General features: G+C 63.6%; 1 protein-coding gene across 1 annotated transcript; it reads left to right on the top strand.

Moving 5' to 3' along the window:
• Positions 1-10,554: 10,554 nt before the first annotated feature.
• Positions 10,555-16,289, top strand: NUDT14 (nudix hydrolase 14; the record flags this gene model as incomplete). Its single annotated transcript, XM_080706802.1, has 5 exons — positions 10,555-10,635; positions 12,686-12,729; positions 13,205-13,269; positions 13,411-13,648; positions 16,049-16,289. The coding sequence occupies 5 exons, from the start codon at positions 10,555-10,557 to the stop codon at positions 16,287-16,289; spliced, it is 669 nt and encodes a 222-aa protein (XP_080562928.1).
• Positions 16,290-20,167: the final 3,878 nt, after the last annotated feature.

Genomic DNA, 20,167 nt, shown 5'->3' with positions numbered 1-20,167 from the left:
TCGCACACCTGAGCAGAGCCTTCCCCCTGGACACCTGGCTCCTCGCTGGCCCACTGCGCTCCCAGCAAACAGAGCACAGGTGTTCCCTTCTCCAAGAAGCCTTCCTTTGTCCCCGGCCCTGCAGCACGCAAGCCCTGCGCCCCTGTCCTGGTAGGCCCCAGCAGGCCAAGGGCTTGTCGAGGGAGGGGCCTGTCGCTGCTGCTGTGCACTGGGCAGCCCCTGCCCTGCCCTCACATCTGCCAGCGGGGGCCTACCAGGACCGGAAGTGGGCTGCGGCCACTTCATCCTGCCCAGGAAGACAGGCTTGCCTCGGTTCCCCCAAGCCTCTAGATCATGCCCCTAGCTCCAGGCAGACTCCTGCCCCTGCCCTGTGGCTCTCTAAGTTGGGGGAGCGGCCACAAGGTGCTGGGCGCTTCCCAGAGACCTCTAACACCTGCCCTAATTACAGCTCCGCAGGCCTCGCTCGAAGCTGGCCCAGCTTAGGGTGGGCACGTGGGTGCGCCGGGGTCCTCCAGAGTCAGCTCAAAGCTGTCCCCTGACCTGGGCTCCCTGGCTCTGGCTGGGGAAGGGCAGGTGACTCCTCCCTAAAGCCGGGTAGGAGTCCGGCCTCCGCACAGTGACTGCCCAGGGCTTCAGGTTCACGAAGAGGTGCAGGCCCGAGTAGGAGCTGTCCTTGGAGGCTGCGGGAGGGGGGGGGGTTCTTTCCCGGAGCAGAACCCCCGTCGCCCACTGCTGCGCACGCAGACGTGAGGTCCAGGCTCTCCTGTGAAGAGCGTCCGCCGACCCTCGCGGGAAAACAGGGTCGCTGTCTGCCGCGCTGGCGACCATTGCACCCAGACCGAGGCGAAGGAAGGCCGGCACGGCGCTGACGTTCCCCAGCATCGAGACCGGTGCTGTTTGGTGCTGTTTTGGGAAACGGCAAATATCACACCCTCTCCCGTGCGTGGCTTCTCCCGCCCGCACGGGGCCCAGCGCACTGCGACCAGCGGTCCCGGGTAGCTAGGACACGGTTCGCGCCCAGCGGGCTCGGGGGCGGGGCTAGATCTCCGATTGGTCCGCGAGCGGCCGGCGTGGAGGGTGCCGGCTCCCGATTGGTCCCTGGTCGGCTGGGCGGGGCGCCGCCCTGGCCTGCCGCGGCCGAGCCCTGGACCCTGTGCTGCGTGCGGTTCCGGGACCCGCGGGCCGGCGGAGACCGCCGCGAGAGCTAGGTGCGCTGGCTGCCGCGGACAGGGCCTTATCTGCGCGGGCAGCTGGCGGCCTGGCCCTGCGCGAGCGCCCCAGCCAATTCAATGGCCATTGTCCGCCGGCCCCTTTGTTCAGGAGGTGGCCACTTCCTGCAGAGCAGAGCTGGGGGCGGGCGGCAGGAAACCCAGATGCGGAGGACCGGCCGGACTGGGGTCCTGCCCCAGGGGCGCAGCTCAGCCGGCTGGCGGGGCCGGGGGAGGGGTCGAGCCGGAATATCCCCTCCCAGGGAAGCGGCGGTGGGGGCTGGGTTCGTGAGATCAGATCCTGCAGAGCTGGGGAGGGGCAGGGGCTGAGGAAGGAGAAGGAGAAGGTCCGCAGACTGGGGTGCCCCTCCCAGGCCGGCTGCCTTCCTCTGATCTCTGGGGGGCCTGAGGCGCGGACCCCCTGAGCCTAGCGCAAAGGCAGCCTGGGGTGGGGCTGTGGTCCCTCCCTCCCCTGGGCTGTGAGCTGTCCTCACTTACTGCCCAGGCTGGCCTGGCCACAGCCTACTAGTCCTCATCCCATACCCAAACCTTTCCAGTTCTCTCTGCAACCCAAGGTGCCTAGCCTGCAGAGTTTTTATTTTTATTTTTATTTTTTTATTTTTTTATTTTTTGCGGGTCTGGGGATGGAATCCAGGGGCACTCTACCTCTGAGCTATATCCCCTGCCCTATTTTTTATTCTTTATTTTGAGACAGGGTCTCGCTAAATAGCGGAGGGCCTCACTAAGTAGCTGAGGCTGTCTGTGAACCATGATCCTCCAGTCTCGGCCTCCTGAATGCTGGGACAACAAGCGTGCCCACCATGCCCAGCATAGAGCTCTTTTTTTTTTTTTTTTCCCCCGGACTGGGGAACCCAGGGCATTCTACCTCTGCGCTACACTCCCAGCCTATTTTTTTAGTCTCTTTATTTTTGAAACAGGGTCTCACTGAGTTGCGAAGGGGAAGGGCCGAGCTCCTCCGGCCTCTGCCTCCCACAAGCTGGGACTGCAAGTGTGCACCACCATGCCTGGCTTGCAGAGCCTATCTTGATTCAGCCAAATCCATCCAAAGACAGAAAGCACCATGCCGGGCGTGGTGGGCACGCTGTAATCCCCGCGCTTGGGAGGCGGAGACAGGAGGACCGCGCAGGTTCGAAGCCAGCCAACAGCAGGTGCTCACAAGGGGCCTAGCTCGGCACCAGCTGCTGAAGGCCAGGGAGGGCGTGGGGTCTGAACTTGACCCTCCTGCATGAGTTCAGGTCCTCTGAGGGGCAGAAGCCAAGTCAGGGCGCCTTGCACAGGAGATCGGAGAAACTGGAGGTCCCATCAGGAAGCAGGAGGGCTGGCTGGTCCCAAGCAAGCAATGGTCGCCAGAGTCGGCTGGGCTTCTGTCACGGGGGGCCTGGAAGGGCGGCCGCCATCTCTGAGTGGTGCGGGCCCCTAGGAGGAAGGGCAGGTGAACTAAGGTGGGGGGGACAGAGACGGCCTGGGCGAGGAGGAGCCCCCAGGCTGTGGAAACACAGCCTGGAGGTGGCTGGTGGGCTGGAGGCGCCGGGGCCAGGGCAGAGCCGGGCCCTGTCTTAGAGCACGGTGGTGGGGAGTCATGGCGGTGGACAGGAGCATGTCGTCTTCTCTGAGGGGTGTGGAGGTGGACTTGAGGTGTCCCCGAGCCACCCAGGACCCCTTAGCGTGGCACCTGGGGCTGAGCCACTACATGGTCACGTCAGCTGATGGTCCTCATGACCCGTCACCGGCCAGCCAGCCATGCCCCCTCCCCTGCTTTAAATCCAGGCCCCCAACGCCCTCGTGACCCTCGGCTGCACTCCGCCAGGGCTGTGCTGAGCTTTCTTCTACCATGGCCAGCTCTCACCATGGGCCCTTGCTGTCAAAGGAACAAAAGCCTTTCCAGGAGCTGAGACCCTCTGTCCCCTGAGAATCTCCCCCCTGGCTCTGCACAGCTGTTGACGCCGGGATCAAGGCCTCCTCCTCCAGGAAGCCCCCTGTGCCATCTGCCAGGCCAGCTGATGCCTGTGTCCAGGCCGCTGGGCTGGGCGTGGGGGAGAGCAGATGGATGCTCCCCTGCCCCGCGGGCCCAGGAGCGGGCCGGGCATGCAGCGGGGTCTCAGCAGGGCCAGCTCTCTGTGGGAGGTCTCCGCGTGAATCACTGCGGGGCTCAGTGCAGGCACAAACGCAGGAAGCTGCCATTCTGTCCGACTCTATTTATTCTTGCAGAAGGAGAGCGGCCACGCGAAGGCATTGTTCCTCCTGTGCATTCCGGGCGGGCTCCTGTGTTAATGTGCTGAGGCTCTGGGCTGAGCTGCTTCCCCTCGAGACCCCGGGGCGCCTCGGGTGGGGAACGTGAGGTCTGGGGCCAAACACCGCACTGGGTGCACGTGTACAGGGTGCGGCCCAGCAGGGGCCCGGGTGGAGGCCCTGTGGAAGCAGGGGTGGGAGCGGAGGTCAGGGGTAGTGGTTGGTGGGGCTCAGCCTGGGGGAGTGGGGGGCAGATGCCCTTCTCTGCCCGCCCACCCACTCTCAGAGGCCTCTCCAGCCCCACAGCCTTATAGACCCAGCCACGCCCTGGGGCACCAGTGGGCCTGGACCTGAGACCTGCCCCACACCTGCCCGGGAGCACCTGCAGTCCCCAGCCTTGGAGCCCCCCAGCCCAGGGAGACCCTGGAATGCCTGGGACAGGCAGCCCTCAAGTGGCCCCAGCCTGTGGCGTCACACTCCAGGAGAGGCATGTGGCTACGGGTGTGATGTCACCCTGCTCGGGTTCACCTGTGCCTGGGGACAACAGAGAGGCCTGGGCAGTGTCTCTGGGCTGGGTGGGCTCCCAGTGGGGCCTGGGCACCCAGGCTGGGAGAACAGCCACATTTCCCCTTTGGCTGCTGTGCCTCTCAGCTCTGTCTTCCAAGTGCTGGCCTGGCATCCAAGACCCCATCCCCTGGCCAGCCCCTTGCCAGAAGGTACTGGCTAGGCCTGCCTTGGCCCCCCAAGGGTCAGAGGATGCTGGGGCGTACCCAGTGCTGCACACACACGCCCTGACACACTCGGCCCCTCGGCACGGCCTCACCTGTAGTTACAGCCCTCCAGTGTCTCCAGACTTCCAGAAAGGGCAGAAAGAACACAGCCCAGTAGAGGAGAAGCGACGCGGGGGGCTGTCTGCAAGCGCAGAACAGGAGCCGGGTCGCTGGGGCTCCCTTGGGCTCCTGGAGGCAGGCGATCAGCTCCGGGCCTGGGAGGAGTGCCTGTGGGGCTCCCCATCAGCTGCACAGGAGGTCCCGAGCAGGAGTCAGAGCTGTACCCTCTGGCTGGACCCTTCCTCCAGGAACCTCTCAGGTGCTCTGGGGGGCCAGGGGTGCAGCCACGCTGTACCTGCCACAGTGGCTGCCTGGATAGCAGGTGAAAGGACGGGAGTCCTTGGGATAAAGCCTGGGAATTCTTCCTGCAGGAAGGCAGGGGTGGGGGTGAGCCACAGGAAGATCCAGGGGCCCTTGTGGAGTGCCACACGAGGACACAGCCCCCTCCTGGGCTGCGCTGGGGGACCGCCACCCTCCCTGGACCTCCCCACTGCCACGCTCAAGGGCTCCCCAGCACACAGAGCTGCTGGAGCCCGTGCTGGCCCTGCCTGGCTGGGCTGACCACGCAGTCCACCCTTTGGTGCTGTGTCCACTGGAGTCTCGTGTTTTACCCCGATTCATTAATTGTAGTAAATACATGTAAAAAGAAATTTACCATCTTCAGCATTTTTCCCCCTTTGAAACAGGGACTCTTAAGTCAGCACGGTAGCTTCGAACCTGCGCGATCCTCCTGTCTCTGCCCCCCCAAGCACGGGGATTACAAGCGTGCCCACAACGCCCGGCCATCTTCAGCATTTTTAAAGTCTTTTTAAAATTTTTAAATTATTTTATTTTACTTGCAGTGCTGGGGATGGAATGAACTCAGGGGCATTCTACCTCTGAGCTACACCCTCAGCACTATTTTTTAGTCTTTTTGTTTATTTTTTAGTCTATTTATTTATTTATTTATTTATTTTGTGTGTGATATGGGGATGAAACCCAGGGGCTTTCTACATCTGGGCTATACTCCCAGACCTATTTTATGTTTTATTTGGAAACAGGGTCTCACTCAGTTGCCAAGAGCCTCACTAAGTAGCTGAGGCTGGCTTTGAACCTGTGAGATCCTCCTGTCTCAGCCTCCCAAGTACTGAGATTACAAGTATGTGCCACCACGCCCAGCTTTAGTCTTTTTATTTTTGAAACAGGGTCTCACTGAGTTGTGAAGAGCCTCGCTAAATAGCTGAGGCTGTCCACAAACCGTGATCCTCCGTCTCCCGAATGGTGGGATTACAAGCATGCACCACCACACCCAGCTAAAATTATTTTAATTTTTGATACTAGGGATTGAACCCAGAAGCATTCCTGGGGTTCTGTTTTATTTGAAACAGGGTTGCTGCTGGGCGTGGTGGCGCACGCTTGTAATCTCCGCACTTGGGAGGGGGAGACAGGAGGATCGCACAGGTTCATAGTCAGCCTCGCTGGCTTGAGACCCTGTCTCCAAATAAATAGTAATTTTTAAAAAATGGTCTGGGAGTGTAGCCCAGATGTAGAAGGGCTTCCAGGAACCCCAGTACCACCAAAAAAAAAAAAAAAAGAAAAGAAAAGAAAAGAAGGAAAAGAAAAGAAAAAGAAAAGAAAGAAAGAAAAGAAATAAAGAAACAGGGTTTCTTTGAGTTGCAAAGGACCTCACCAAGTTGCTGAGGCTGGCCATGAACCTGTGATCTTCCTATCTCAGCCTCCCAAGCACTGAAATTACAGGTGCGTGCCACCACACCTGGCTTGCCCCAGGCCAATTTATTTTTTGTTTTGAAATGGCTTCCCTCCAGGTTTCTTAGTCTTACTAAGTTGCTGTAGCTGGCCTCAAAACTGCAATCCTCCTGTCTCAGTTTCTCCATATGCCACTGTGGCTGGCTAAGACCCTCCCAGCCCCCAGTGCTGGGGCCTGACCCCAGGCTTCGTGCCTGCCAGGCAAGCGCTTTGACCACTAGGCTACAGACCCAGCCCTTATTATTTATTTAGCAGTGCTCATGATTGAGCCCATGGGCATTCTAACTCTGAGCTACAACTCCACCACTATCTTTTATTCTATATTTTGAAACAGAGTCTCACTAAGTTGCAGAGGGCCACACTAAGTAGCTGAGGCTGGCTGCAAACCTCCTGTCTCAACCTCCCAAGTGCTGGGATTAAAAGCGTGTGCTACCACACACCAGGCTAATTCTTCATCTTTAGACAGGGTCTTGCTAAATTGCCCAGGCTGGTTTCAAGTTTGTGATTCTTCTTCCTCAGCTTCCTGAGTAGCTAGGGTTACAGGTGTGTGCCACCATGTCCAGCCAACACAACCTTTTTTTTTTTTTTATGGTGCTGGAGACTGAATCAGAGGTGTTCCACCTCTGAGCTATGCCCAGCCCATTTTATTTTTTATTTGGAAACAGGATCTCGCTAAGGTGCCGAGAGCCTCACTACATCGCTGAAGCTTGCCTAGAACCTGTGACCCCTGCCTCACCCTCCCAGGTGCACATCACCACGCCTAGCCAGCGTGGCCATCTTCAAGCTCACAGGTCAGGCACCCCCCCCCCCCACAGGTTGCTGTACAACCCTCCCACCAGCCATCTCCAGGATTTTCTTATCTTCCCAAACTGAAAGTGTGTCCTCCTCAAACAATTCCTCACCAGCCTCCCTGCCCCTGCCCAGCCGTGGCCTCCCTGATGTACCTTCTGTCTCAGTGTGTGGCCTCTCGGGGGGCTCATGTGAGTGGGGTCGTATGGCCGTCTTGGCAGTCATGCACTCGGGGCGGCCCTGCCATCTCCTTCCCCCAGCCCAGATGCTGCCCTGTACCTCTAACACCTCAAACTACAGCCAGGCGGCCTCAAGAAAACACGTGCGCAGGCAGGGCGGAGAGCTAGCCAGGAGCACCGGCCCCTTCCAGGGCGGGCGGAATGTCCTCCAAAGAGAGCCGAGGCCCGTGAGCGGCCTCCACGTGCTCACCAGTTGCGTTAGCAGTCCTTTTCAGTATTCTAAACAAAACCCCAGCGAGAAGAGCTTAGAGGAGGAAGGGTGTACTCGGCTCCGCTGCAGAGCCTCAGGCCGGTGTGCCGTGGGGCAGGGCCTGTGAAGGGCAGTTGCTCTGCTCGTGGCAGCTGGAGAGAGGGAGGAGAGGGAGGAGCGGGGCCAGAGACAGGCACAGGCCCAAAGCCACGTGCCCAGTGACCTACCTGCCTACGGTCACCACTAAGTTCACTCAAATTATTCACCCATCGTGGATTTATCTGCTGACGGGATTACAGCCCTGATCCAATCGTTTTGCCTCTGAACATTTCTGCATCACCAACACAAGAGCTTTTCTGGGAGACAGTCCGTATCCAACCATAACAAGTGTGGAAGGGGCGCCGGATGTGAATGCACAGCCCAGCAACCCTGCTGGCTGCTGGGAGAGGAAGCGGCTGCGGCCGTGAGCTCTCTCCCCAGCCCAGCGGCCATCCAGCATGAACTAGGACAAGCACTCTCAGATGTGCAAGGGCCTCCAAACTGTCTTCCATACTCTCTCCAGGGCTACGGAGGACGTTCCAATGGGTGCCAGAGCTGGGGAAGTGATCCTTGGGGGCTTGTAGAGAAAAACATCTGGAGCGTGGCTGTGCCTCCGGGAGCCAGCCATCCAGACTCCCGTTGGCACAGAGGTGGGATCTGAGGATGTGGCTTCGCCCAGGTGTGTCAGCACACAGGACTGAGTGTGATCACAAGTTTAGGAAGATGTAGGGACAGAAGTGGCCTGAGAACAGGAGAACACAGGAGACACAGCTGCTGGTTGCGAAGGCGGGAGGCCACATGCCAGGCACCGAAAGGCAAGGGCACCGGGGTGTCCTCCAGAGGGAACACCCTGCCAACACCCTGCCCCAGCAACCCTGCGTTCCACCACTGCGGGCTCAGGCCACTGGATTTGTAGAAGTCTGTCCTGCAGCCAGCAGCCATAGGACACCAACACTGGGCCCTCTGGCCCTCCACAGTCTCCGAAGCCCCCTGCCGGTGTCAAACCCAAACGCTGCTTTTCAGAGGTCCCTGTGGCTTGGCTTCTGAGACCCATGGTGTCCCTGCTTCCCCCTCTTGGGAAGCCCCAGTCCCACCTGGGGATCAGGGTTCCCACCTGCACCAGTGACCAAAGCCCCTTGGACTGTCTCCTGCAGCCCCATGCACACATCCCCTGCCTTGACCCCTCCTTGGCTCCCATTGCCCCTTCACCCTCCCTCAGCTTGTGCTAACAGATGTTACTTTCCCCGGGAGGAGGGCAGGGAGGAGGGCGCAGGGCTCTGTGAGCCGGGGTCCCCCACCCCCCGCCAGGGCTTCCTGTCCCACAGGCCCAGGTGAGCGGGCACAGCAGGTGGCTGAGCAGGTAGCCCAGCCTTCCCTGGGCTGTGTGGCTAGGAACTCTGTCCACATGCCGAGGGTCAGATGGCCGTGCACGGGGAGACCCTCCGGTGCCACCACACACACCTGGCCATTGGACGGGCGGGCCAGCTTCTGGAGGGTTCCGTGGCGGGTAGCGGCTAGTCTCAGATGGCAGCTGTGGCCACGCAACCCACTTGTGAGGTTCACTTCCCTCGAAAAGGTGGTGGCCCAGGACTTTCTGACCTATGGGATGTGCTGAGAACGGTACTGTGATGCTGAACACCAAGTCACAGAAGCTCCACCTGGCCAGGGGGAGTGTGCTGGGGCAGCTGTGGGAAGCCATTAAGGTTTTCCCCTAAAAGAATATTTCTGACTCAGCTGACTGTCCTTCGCCCAGAGTCAACAAGGTTTGGAGTCATGGAGGGTTCAAAGTAAAAGGTCTGGGAGAAGATCAGGTGGTGAAGCACGAGGGTGCTGACTGACCTACCTGTGATGTATGTGCTTTGGATTGGTCTCTATTGTATTCTGGTGGTGACGGCACGAGGATATTGGTTGACTGTAACTCTATAAATACCCCAGGAGTGGAGAGTAGGGAAAGATGATAATATTGACCCAGGAGTAGGCGTCGGCCCAATAGAGAATACTGACCCAGAAGCAGGGGACGGCCAGTAGAGATAGTAGGCTTGCAGACCCTCCCCCCCACGTTAGAATTAAAATAAAAAATTCTTGGAATCAAATTCTTAAGCGTTTAATTCTTCATCCTCACGCCTCTCTCTTTTGCTGGCTGGCAGCCAGCTGCCTGCCCCAGAGAGCCCAAGAACTCTGACATGGCCTGCATGGTGCAGAAGCCGAGCCAGCGGGAGAGGCCACGTGCCACCCACCCAAGGCCCACGGGGGGCCCAGAAACCATCCTGGACGGCCCACCTGGCTCAGTCTTCAGAAGATACCAGCACCAGCGGCAGAGACGCCCGGCAGAGTGACCCAGCCGAGATACACAAGTCACTGAGTTTTCAGGTACTTTGTTACACAGCAGGGCCACAGGTCAGAAGCAGCGCAGGTCAGGGCCCCCACCTGCGGTTTTACCTGGAGAGCTGGCATGGCCTGTGGCAGGGTCCTCAGGTCCAAAGAGAAAACTCCAGCCGCTTAGGCCCTTCCACAGACCCGCGGTGGGGGTGCAGCAGGGGTCAGCAGCTGGCTCCTGCTGGAGGAGGGAGGGCCCAGAGCCAGCAAGGGGCATCTCCTCCCACAGGGCAGTGGCCCTCCAGCCAGGATGGCTCTCTGGGAACCTGCAAGGCAGAGGGGCAGGCTTTGCCTGGGCCACGTCCCTTCCCCTCTGGCCTTCCCAGAGCCGTCCTCTTCCAATAGACTGTCTACACTCTCCCCCACGCGCACCCGGGTCTACCACCCTGGCTCCACGAAGGTGGCCCGGACCCGCCCACCTCGGGTTACCGGCTCCCTGGCCTGCCCTGGAGGCTGCCGCCCCTGTCCTGTCCGAGGACGACTTCCTTCCCCGGGGAGGGGGGAGTGTCACCGTCCCAGAGGGGGCCCTTACCTCTCGGCTCACTGCCCCCAGAGCTCCGCACCGCCCTCCCCCAGTGAGGAGCCCCACGGCCCACCAGAGCACCGCGCCCCAGTCGCGCCCCGCCGGCCCCCGAGCACAGCAGGGACCTGCAGCAGGGACCTCCGGCAGCCTCCGCCCTGCTCACCTTGCCGCGCCAGGCCCGGGGCGGCCGGCGGCCAGCGCGCACGTGCGCGCCCCACTGGGCAGGTGCTAACTGGGCGCCGCCCCGCCCGGCCCCTCCCCGCGCGCACACTGGGCATGCCCAGAGCCGAGGTCACTCGTCTTCCACGTCGGGTCTGGGGAGGACTCTGCCGCGTCCGCCCTGGCCAGGCTGTCCTGCGCCGCCATGGAGCGCATCGAGGGGGCAGCCGTGGGCCGCTGCGCCAGCTCGCCCTACCTGCGGCCGTTCACACTGCACTACCGCCAGGTGAGCCCTTCCGGCCCGGGCCCCGGGCCCCGCCCACACCGCGGCTGCCCCTCAGGCCCCGCCCCCGAGGCGTCGCCCCGCCCCTGCGGGTGTGCCCGGTCCCGCGCCGTCCTGCGCGCCGGCCGTGCCTCTGCTGCCCGCTCGCGGGTTCGCGCAGCAGGTGAACCCCAGGCTCCCCATCCATCCTTTTTGCGCGGGGGCTCAGGGAAGGCGTCCTGACGTTGGTGGCCTAAATGCTAAGGCTGGAAAAGGAGGAGCTATTGGGCAGAGGAAGGAGCTTGGAGTACCTAGGCGGGGAGGAGGCAGGAGAGGGCGCCTGGCTAGGTGGGCTTCCTCCTGAGGTCTTCACAGGGAGGGCCTAGCCTCCCCCCGCACCCCCCCCAATCCACCCTGACCTCAAGGCCATGGCTGCCTCGGTCGGCCCTGGGCACGTGGTAGGCCGAGGTGGTGGACAGCAGGGGTGCAGGAGGCCTAGACGTGTGGCCACAGCCTTCTCCCTACTCTCGAAAGAGCATGGGGTGGCCGTTTCGGTGTTGGTGGGAGCCTGTGGCACATTCACACTGATGGTGCTGGTAACAAAACCTAGGCAGCAGAGGACAGCCACTGGGCGTGGCTGGGGCCAGGGCAGCACTCCCAGCCCAATGGACATTGCTGGGCAATTCATGCCACGCGGGGGGCGGCTGCAGCCCATGGATTTTGGCTGGCCCTGGCCAGGGTAGGCCTGGTGGATGGACAGAGGGACCTAAAGCAGGTTCCCAGTGGCCCTGAGCAGGATGGGCCTTGGCACCCTGGGCCCACCCCTCCTCCCGGGGCCCACTGGCTCTCTGGACCTTCCCAAGGGTTTGGTGAAGTTTTTGACCTTGAGCCAGGAGGGTCCTGAGCCTGCAGGGTAGACACCTATCAGAGGGTAGCCGTGCTGAGGCGGGCACTGCAGGCTCACAGCAGACTCAGGGGCCTGTCCTAGAACCTGTCCTGGGCAAGTGCTGGCCCAGGTGGCCAGACCCCCCAGCAAGCCTGGGCTCATCTGGAGGTGGTGCCGGGGCAGCCTGACACGTGGAGACCTCCCTTCCCCGCCTTTCTCCAGCACACCTGCCTACAGACCAGGCGTGGGCGGACCCTGCTCCCTGGGCCTCCTCCACAAGCCCTCGCCGTCGGGCGGGCTGGCGGGTGCTGCTAGCATCCTCCCTCTCCTGTGGCCCCAGCTGCACCCTGTGTCTCTGGGGATCAGCCCGCCCACCTCACAGTGTGGAAGGAGCCCCGGCGTCTCCTGGGTGGCCAGGGCCTCAGGGCTGACCCAAAGGCTGAGAGGCAGGGGGCCACTCCGGATGGCAGCCCTCTGCGGGTCGCAGGTCCAGCCCCATCGGCAGGGCCTCCTTGGGGAGGAATGGCCATGCCCGTGCCAGGCCCCAGGTGGGAGCCCAGACCTGCCCACTGGCAGGGCTTTTGTTCCTCCTACCCAGAGCCCTGTGGGCCTGGCCTCCTGCCTCCTCCACCACCTCCTCCATTCAGTGAGTTCTGCCAGCACCTGGGAGTCCACCTGAGGGGAGGCAGAACCATGGGATATGTGAGAGGCGGCCAAAGCCAGAAGCCAGGTGGGCAGCGATGTCCCCTGCATCCCTGTCAGTGTAGACAGCCGCACGGTGATGGCTCCTGGCCCGCTGCTCCTGCTGCGGGAGTTTCTCCGGAGGCCAGCTGGCCCCCGCCCTCCTGTGTCCTGTGTGCATGGCCCAAGAAGCTTTAGCTATCATAGCAGACCTCTGCCGGCCTGCTGGGGACCCTCCTCGTCCTGCCTGGGAGGTCTTTCCTGCCCTCCCTGTCTCTGTGAGCCTGGCCATCCTTGGGGATGGGCAGTGGGCAGCTTTGCAGCCCCTGGTGTTCAGCAGTGTTTTCCCGCCCCAGGCAGGCCCCAACCCCCTTGCCCAGCCCCGCTGTGTCCCCCTTTCCCACATGCTGAGGCTGCAGCGATCCAGCAGGCCTCCCTGGCTCCAGCGCACCTCTGCCACGCTGGCAGCTGTGCGGCCCTTCCTGACGGCTGCCCTGCCTCTTTCAGAACGGCGCCCAGAAGTCGTGGGACTTCATGAAGACCCACGACAGGTGAGGGCCTGGCGGGGCCGCCCTAGGCCCAGGGTGTGACCCGCTCTGCCCTCCGCTGGCCTCCATGTTTCCTGTCCCTGGGGACAGACCACTTGGATGATGGTGGCGGGGAGGACTCCCCCAACCCCCAGCGGCCATGGCCATCCTTGCCCTAGCACCGAAGTGTGGGCTGGGGTGCATGGGCAGCTGGCCAGTGGGGGCCAGATGTCCTCTCAGGCAGAGGCCAGGTGCCCGAGAGGACATCTGGCCTCTGCTGCCCCACTCGACTTACCCTCACCCTGCCAGCTGGAGCATATTTAGGTCCGAGTCTGGCCCTGCCTGTATCTCTGGCAAGTTCTGGCCCTGCTGGGCCTCAGTCTCCCAACTTTCCTGGTTGCTGGGGAGAAGGAGCGAGGCATGCTGGGAAGGGAGGTGGGAGCAGGCTGGGGAGTGGGCTGGCACTCTGTCCTGAGCTCCCCCACCCTGCCCCACACAGCGTGACCATTCTCATGTTCAACTCTTCTCAGAAGAGTCTGGTTCTGGTGAAGCAGTTCCGGCCAGGTGAGGCTAGCTGTGGGCACGGGTGAGGAAAAGGGACCTGGGGGGCATCTTCAGTCCCGAGGGTCGGGTGTGAGGTGGGGGTCGGGGGACACTGAGGCCTCTGGGCGGTGAGCACCGCATGTCTGCGTCCCGCCACCCCAGCTGTGTATGCTTGCGAGGTGGAGCGCTGCTTCCCGGGGTCCCTGGCGCCCATGGACCAGGAGGGGCTCCGGGAGCTGCAGCCCGCACTGCCTGGCTCGGCGGGGGTCACCGTGGAGCTGTGTGCCGGCCTCGTGGACCAGCCCGGACTCTTGCTGGAGGAAGTGGCCTGCAAGGAGGCCTGGGAGGAGTGCGGCTACCGCCTGGTGCCCTCTGACCTACGTCTGGTCGCCAAGTACAGGTGAGGAGGGCCGGGGCGGGGCGTTGAGCTGCAGAGTGGCCGGTGGTGGCACAGGCCGCTGGGGGGTGCAAGCAGGTGGTTTTCAACCTGGGGTTGGGGGAAGGATGTCTGAAGGCACCTCGGATGCTAAGTCAGACCGGAACCTGGGCTCCTGGGGCCTGGGGCATGCTTGGCCTGTGTCCCCACCCTGCGGCCCCAGCCCTGTGGGGCCAGGCTCCGGGTGGCAGCTGCCGCTGACAGATGCCTCCACTTCCTGTGGGATTAAGCACGGGGCACTTGGGGGTGGGGTGAGTCACAGCTCTGTTCTCAGACAGTGGCTCAGAAGTGGGGAAAGGCTGAGTCCTGGGCCAGGGGGCAGCGAGTGAGTGGCCCGGGTGTCCCCCGCTACTCCAGGAGGCTCACTGGCTGGGGCCACCTGCCCACGACAAGGTTGAGGTGATGGGAGGCAGAGGCTCCTAGTGCAACCCCAACCAAGCCTCCCACAGGCCTGCAGAGGCCAGGCCATGTCCCCCTGGAGGAGGCCCGGCTCACTCAGCCCTCAGCCCGGCCTGTGGCCACTCACCTGGGGCCCTGGAGGCGGCCTCTGCGTTCACCGCAGGGCCTCCGTCCGAGGGTTGAAGTCTTGGGGGTGAAGGGCTGGCCTGGGCTGTCTGCAGGTGTCCTCTGCGTGGCCAGCTGGGCTCTCTGTGCCCTTGAGCTCCCCAGAGGGACGGCCTGGGGCAGGGAGCCCTGGCTCAAGGGTGCGGCCTGGGCAGGGACAGGGATGGGGAGCAGGTGGGAGGTGAGCAGAGGGCTGGGGTCCTTCTGGAGTGAGCCTGGCGGGGCCCTGGCACGGTTCACATGGACAAGCAGCCCTGTGTGCAGTGGTCCGTCAGACAGGGCGGCTGCTGCCTGGTTCTGAGGAGCTGGGGAGCAGGGAGGGTTCTGGGCGGTGGAGCGTCTGCTTTACTCTTGCACTCTGGAGAGGAGGGTCAGGACAGCTGTCCCTGTGGGCCTGCTGGGGACTGGACAGACAGCAGAGCCCACCCGCCCTGTGGCAGGGTCATGGCTTCCTGTTCATGGTCCCAGAGGTGAGCCAGGCCCGGAGCATCACCTGCTGGTCATGGACAATGAGGCCCAGGGACCAGCGAAGGCCATAGGCTGGACCTGTCTCCCGCCAGGCTGGCCGGTTCCATCAGACGCAGGATGGACCACCAGGAAGGGGTCTCTGGACATAGGGGAGGGCAGTTTGGGGGCCCTCTCTTGGGAGTAAGGAGGCCTCGGGGGCTCCCCCAATTCTGCTCCTGCCCCCATGTGCTGGACCTGTCACTGAGAACCGCCCCTTTGCAGCCCAGGGTGGCCTGGCTTCACGCTGCCCTGTAAGCGCTCCTGGGGCCAGCCAAGCTCTCCCAGCCATGGACACCTCCCCAGATGCCCCTTGGGTCAGACTCACTCCTGTTCTGCCTGTACTCCAGCCTGCCCCCATCTTCCTGGCCAGCATTCCCCACTCCTGCACCCTGTCTCTGCTGGTCCAGGCCACTGCATGGTGAGAAGGAGCCCTCACCCCCTCCAGCCGAGGCCCCGGGAGCCAGTGCGGGGTCCTCGCTGCTCCCCGCCCCACCACGGCCCCGGCCAGGGCACACACCAGTGCTGCTGTGCCCAGTAGTCGGCCTTCCTAGGCCCAGCTTGGGCCCCTGGGTGAGGGAGTCTGGCCGGGGCCTTAACCTGGTTGGGTCCCTGAGGGGAAGAGGCCCTGGGCTGATGTCCAGCAAGAGCAAGGTCTGGCTGTCAAGGAGCTGGCCGCTGACTTCATGACTTCGCGCACCACACACGCAGCACCTTTCAGGTCTGCGGGCCTGGTCAGGTCTCTCCGGGCTGCGGTCAGGGGCTGCCGGCCAGATCCGAGAGCCAGCAGGATGGGGGTCCGCTACCCAGCCCATGTGCTTGCTGCCATGGGACAGAGGGCTGTTGGCTGGGGACCACTCTCAGCTGCTAGCTCTGCCCTCGGGCCCCTGCCACGTGTCCCTTACAACAGAGCAGGTTGCTTTTTCCTCTGGGACAGTGTCGCTCTTGACTGCTTCCACCTCTGACCTTGAAGCCTTCTCTTGAGAGCTTGCCTGATTAGGTCAGGCCCACCTGCCGGATTAGCCGGGTCCACCCAGGATGACTCCTTTTTGGTGAATTGAAGTCAGCTGAATACAGAGTTCTGAATCACACCTGGAGAACCCTCCCCTCTGACATATAGCATAGCTTAGTCACGGAAGGCATGCCCCCCTCAGGGGCTGATTTCACCGGCGTGTGCATCCCAGGTGGAACCCTGGGGAGGGATCGGGCAGCCCAGAGTCCTGTCTTCCAGAGGCCCAGAAGGCGTGGGTGCCTGGCAGGGCCTCCTCCGGCTCAGAGACCCCTCTCAACCTGCAGGTCTGGAGTGGGACTAACAGGCTCCAGCCAGACCATGTTCTACGCGGAGGTGACAGATGCCCAGCGGGCCGGGCCAGGTGGGGGCCTGGCAGAGGAGGGCGAGTTTATTGAGGTGGTACATCTGCCCCTGGACAGGGCCCAGGCCTTTGTGGACGACGTGGACATCCCCAAGACCCTTGGTGTTATCTTTGGTGTTTCTTGGTTCCTCAGCCAGGTGGCCCCCCGCCTGGCTCTCCAGTGAGGCTCTGGTTCTGGACAGATGCGGGCCGTGGTCACTCACCCTCACCTGTAGACTAAATAAAGCGTGCATAGCCCCCGCTGATGGCCACTGTGCGAGCTCTGTGACCTGGGCAGGCTCCGAGAGGGCAAGAACGAGGGCCCGGGCCGGCGGCTCCTGAGAGCACCTCAGCTCCTGCTGCACCCCTTGTAGGTGGCTGGGCCACAGGAGGGCCGCTGGAGCAGCCCCAGGTCAGTCAGTGCCGCCTCCAGGATAGGGAGAGGGGGGCCCAGGCGCAGGCAGCGTACCACAGTGAGAGCCAGTCCATGACAGGAGGGGGACACCCCTGCAGCTTCACACGCCAGAGCCGTCTACTCCTGCCCCTGCAGCAAGTGCAGGGGCTCTGCCTGCCTGCCTGGGGTCTGGTTGCCCCTCTACAGCCGCAGACTGTGGGAGTCCGAGTGTCTGCAGGTCTACCCCACGCGGGAGACCCGGGCGGAGTCTCCTTTGGTGTGGGAGGCTGGGCTCTCTGCAGACCTATGTCATTCTGGCCCAAGGCCTCAGCTCCGGGCTCTGCTGACCTGCAGACCCCCAGCGCTCCTGACCTGCCTACGGATTCAGCTGAGTGAGATGCACGTAGCTCCAGGTCCCCAAAGTGCACGGGGTGTCGGGAGAGCGCCCCACCTCTTGGCCAGCTGAGTGGGCCGCAGCATTTGCGGGACCGGGCCCACACTAAGGGTGTGGGTGGGTCACCAAGGGAAGCCAAGCCTGACCTTTTCTGAAGGTGGTCCACCCAGCCCTTCCCGGGAGCCCCAAGCCCTCTAGTGAGCCCCTGGGGCGGTGCCCGGGGAGGGGGTCAGGGTGGGGGCAGTTGGGGTGGCGAGGTGTCCGCAAGTGCTGTCCTGGTAGGCAGGCAGGTAGGAGCGGAGGCAGAGTAGCCCTGACTTCGTGCTCCATGCCCTGCTGCTCCTGTGGACCGGACCCTGTACTGAAGGGGTGGCTCCCAGCAAGAGCAGGGCTCTTCTGCACCCTCCCACACCCCTGCCCTGCCCTAGGCACACCCTGGACAGGCAGACAGGTGCTTTGCGTGGATGAGCATGGAGGGGCACTCAGGCTCACCCAGAGAACACCTGCAGCACAGTGCAAGCCCTGGTGGGCCTGGTCCTAGGCTGTGCCGAGAGGCCCACTGGGGCAGCAACACCTGCATGCAAATGTGGCCGCAGGCAGGTGGAGCCTTGCAGGCCTGGGCCAGGTGTGACAGGGCTGCCAGGGAGGGGCCTTGGGCTTGTGTGTGGCCAGGAGGCAGTGGGGTCCTGGCCAGGCCCAGCTCCTGCCCAGGGTGGCCCCCAGGGTTCCCAGGACAGAAGCCCTCTCCAGCCCAGCCGCGCCCCTACTCCCTCAGCCAGCCCAGGCCCACCATGAGAGCTCCGGTTTGACCTGCAAGTGCTGAGTGGCTCCTGGCTGGCACTGGGTGGGGTGGGTGGCTCTAGAAGCATCCTGGGAGGGCTCCTGGCTGGGGCGGGGAAGGGCGCAGGGCCTGGACTTGGGTGCCATCCATCCCCTCACTCTGCAGCCTGATGGGCAGGTCAGCAGGCACGGCGGCCAGGCCTAATGGAGCTGGCATCGATTTCCCGGCACTGGAGTGGGGGGGCTGTAACCGGAAACTCCCCTCCCGGACCGCTATATTTAGCCCCGCAGGATGCAGGCGGAAGCACAGCTCAGCCCTGAGCCAGCCAGCTCTGTCCAAATCCCGGACTGCCCGGTCCCAGCCTGCGGCCCCGGAGGGCCCTCGCCGCTCCGTGCCCGCCTAGGTCAAGCCGAAGACCCGCTCAGGACGCACCTAGGCCTCTGGAGCTGGGGGGCTGGGGGTGCAGCTGGGGGCAGGTAGAGCTGAGAGGCTGGCCCAGTGGGCCTCAGGGTAATGGTGGAGGCCTAGGAAGGAGAGGCAGGCCAGCTAGGTGCACCACGGGATGCTCGTGGCCATCCACCTCGGCCTTGGGTCAAATGCACCCTTCCACATCTCTGTGGGAGCCAACAGTTCCCACTGCGGAGTTCTGGACCCCACACATGGGGACACTGCTGGCATTCCTGGCTGCAGAAGTCCCGATAGGGAGGGGACCGTCTCCAAGGCCCAGGGCCTCCCTGAGCACAGATATGCCACCGTCTGGCCCTGAGCCTCTCCTGGCACCAGACGTCCCCATCGGTGGCTCCCAGGGAGCAGGAAGGGAAGGTCACCACGGCAGGGTGGCCAGCAGCATCCTGGGCAGGGAGGTGGGGACTGACCCAGGTGCTGCCTGATGCCGGGGAGCTGGTGTCCAGGCTGGGCCAAGCACACCTGGGACGGACTGCACTGATGCAGACCAGGGAGCCCCCGGCAACATGAGGGGTGAGAGCTGGCCCAGGCTGGAGCAGGAAGCCAGGCATGCACTGGGGGGAGGCGCAGGTCTACGCGGCTGGACTCCCCCGCCTCAGCCCTGGCCCTCCACCTGCGCTGTGGCAGAGCCCTGGCCAACCCTTCCCTGCCCGCAGCCAGTGCTCATGGTGGGAAGGTAGGCTGCTTTTCCGATCCCCCCTCCGCCCAGGTGGGACGGCTGTGGCTTCCCCACAGCTTGGCCTGGACCCCGTTCTCCACACAGGTCCTCGCCCGCCCGGCCAGGCTCCTTTGGGCCTTTGATACCCATAGCCGTGGCCCCTCACCTGGCAGGCCTGCGACCCTCTGGCCTCCCGCCTGTCCTGGCCATCCACCTTGGCCTTGGGGATTCTTGTTCTATGTTATTCATCCCAGTCCCCATCCACCCCTGGACAGAGAGGTCCTGAGGGTGCGCCGGGCTGTGACCACCTTGTCCACTGCTTGGCCAAGTGCTATCAGAGGCCCCAGGGCCTCCCTCGGCAGCTGGGGCTGTGGGATGTGGGTGGGGCCAGAGCAAAAGAATGGAGGAGTCCCAGCAGGAACCCCCTCTCGCAGGGGAAGGGAGCGGGGAAGCTCCGGACACCACCGCTCAAATTCCCTTTTTGGTGGGGGTCTGTGTGTGGCTGGGCCTGGCTTGTGTCTTGCCCCTGACCGACCCACCTGCAAGCCCGAGGGGCTCAGGTCGGTGTACGCTCGGAGCGAGCAGAGCCAGTGGCTCAGTGGCTGTGGGCAGGGGGGCTCTGGCCCACCCCTCCCAGGCCCCTGACCCTGGACTTGATCCTGCGGGTAGCTGGATGGGAGGGCATCCCCAGGGCAGGCTGCCAGGGAGGGCAGGCCCTCCGCCCACCTTTCCCCTGCTGCCCCAGCCCCTCAATCTGGCCGGCACCTGTGCCGCTGCAGCCTGGGCCCCAGGGGGAGTGGGCTGGCTTGCTCTAGGATTCGGGGAGCCGCCAGGGGAGAGTTTTTGTGTTTGCGTGAAAGGGGTCGGGCAGCTCCTCCCCCACTTCCCAGTCAAGGGCCTCTGGCCTGGGTGGCCCCAGAGGCCACGGCCTGGGGACCAGCGCCCCCGAGCACACAGGCCGCACAGAGCAGCATTAGTCGGCTGGCTGCTAGGTCGTCGTACCGCTCGCGAAGGGGCGGGTCGGGGCGTGGGAGGGGAGCAGCGCCCCCTGCAGCCGGCGCGGAGGCGGCGGGAGGGTGAGGAGTCGAGTCGGGCGATGCCCTGGGGAAGGGGGCGCGCCGGGGGCTGGGGCTTCTCGGGCCCCCGGGCCGCGCCCACCCCGCGTGGGGCCGATCTCGGGTTTGCGCAGCCGGCGGCTGTCCTCTGGGACGCGCCGCAGCGCCGCGGCGGCCCCGGAGGGGAGGGGAGGGGAGCACGGGGGCGACCTCAGGGGCGCCCCGCCTCCAGGCTCCCGGGCCCCGCGGGAGCTCGGGCGCCGGGGAGGGCCCGGGCAGCCCGGCCCGCCTCGCCCGGCCGAGGCCAGGCGGCAGC

The sequence above is a fragment of the Muscardinus avellanarius genome, assembly GCF_963383645.1.
Source record: "Muscardinus avellanarius genome assembly, chromosome: 12".
Lineage (NCBI taxonomy): Eukaryota > Metazoa > Chordata > Mammalia > Rodentia > Gliridae > Muscardinus > Muscardinus avellanarius.
This window is presented reverse-complemented; position numbering and strand designations above follow the sequence as displayed.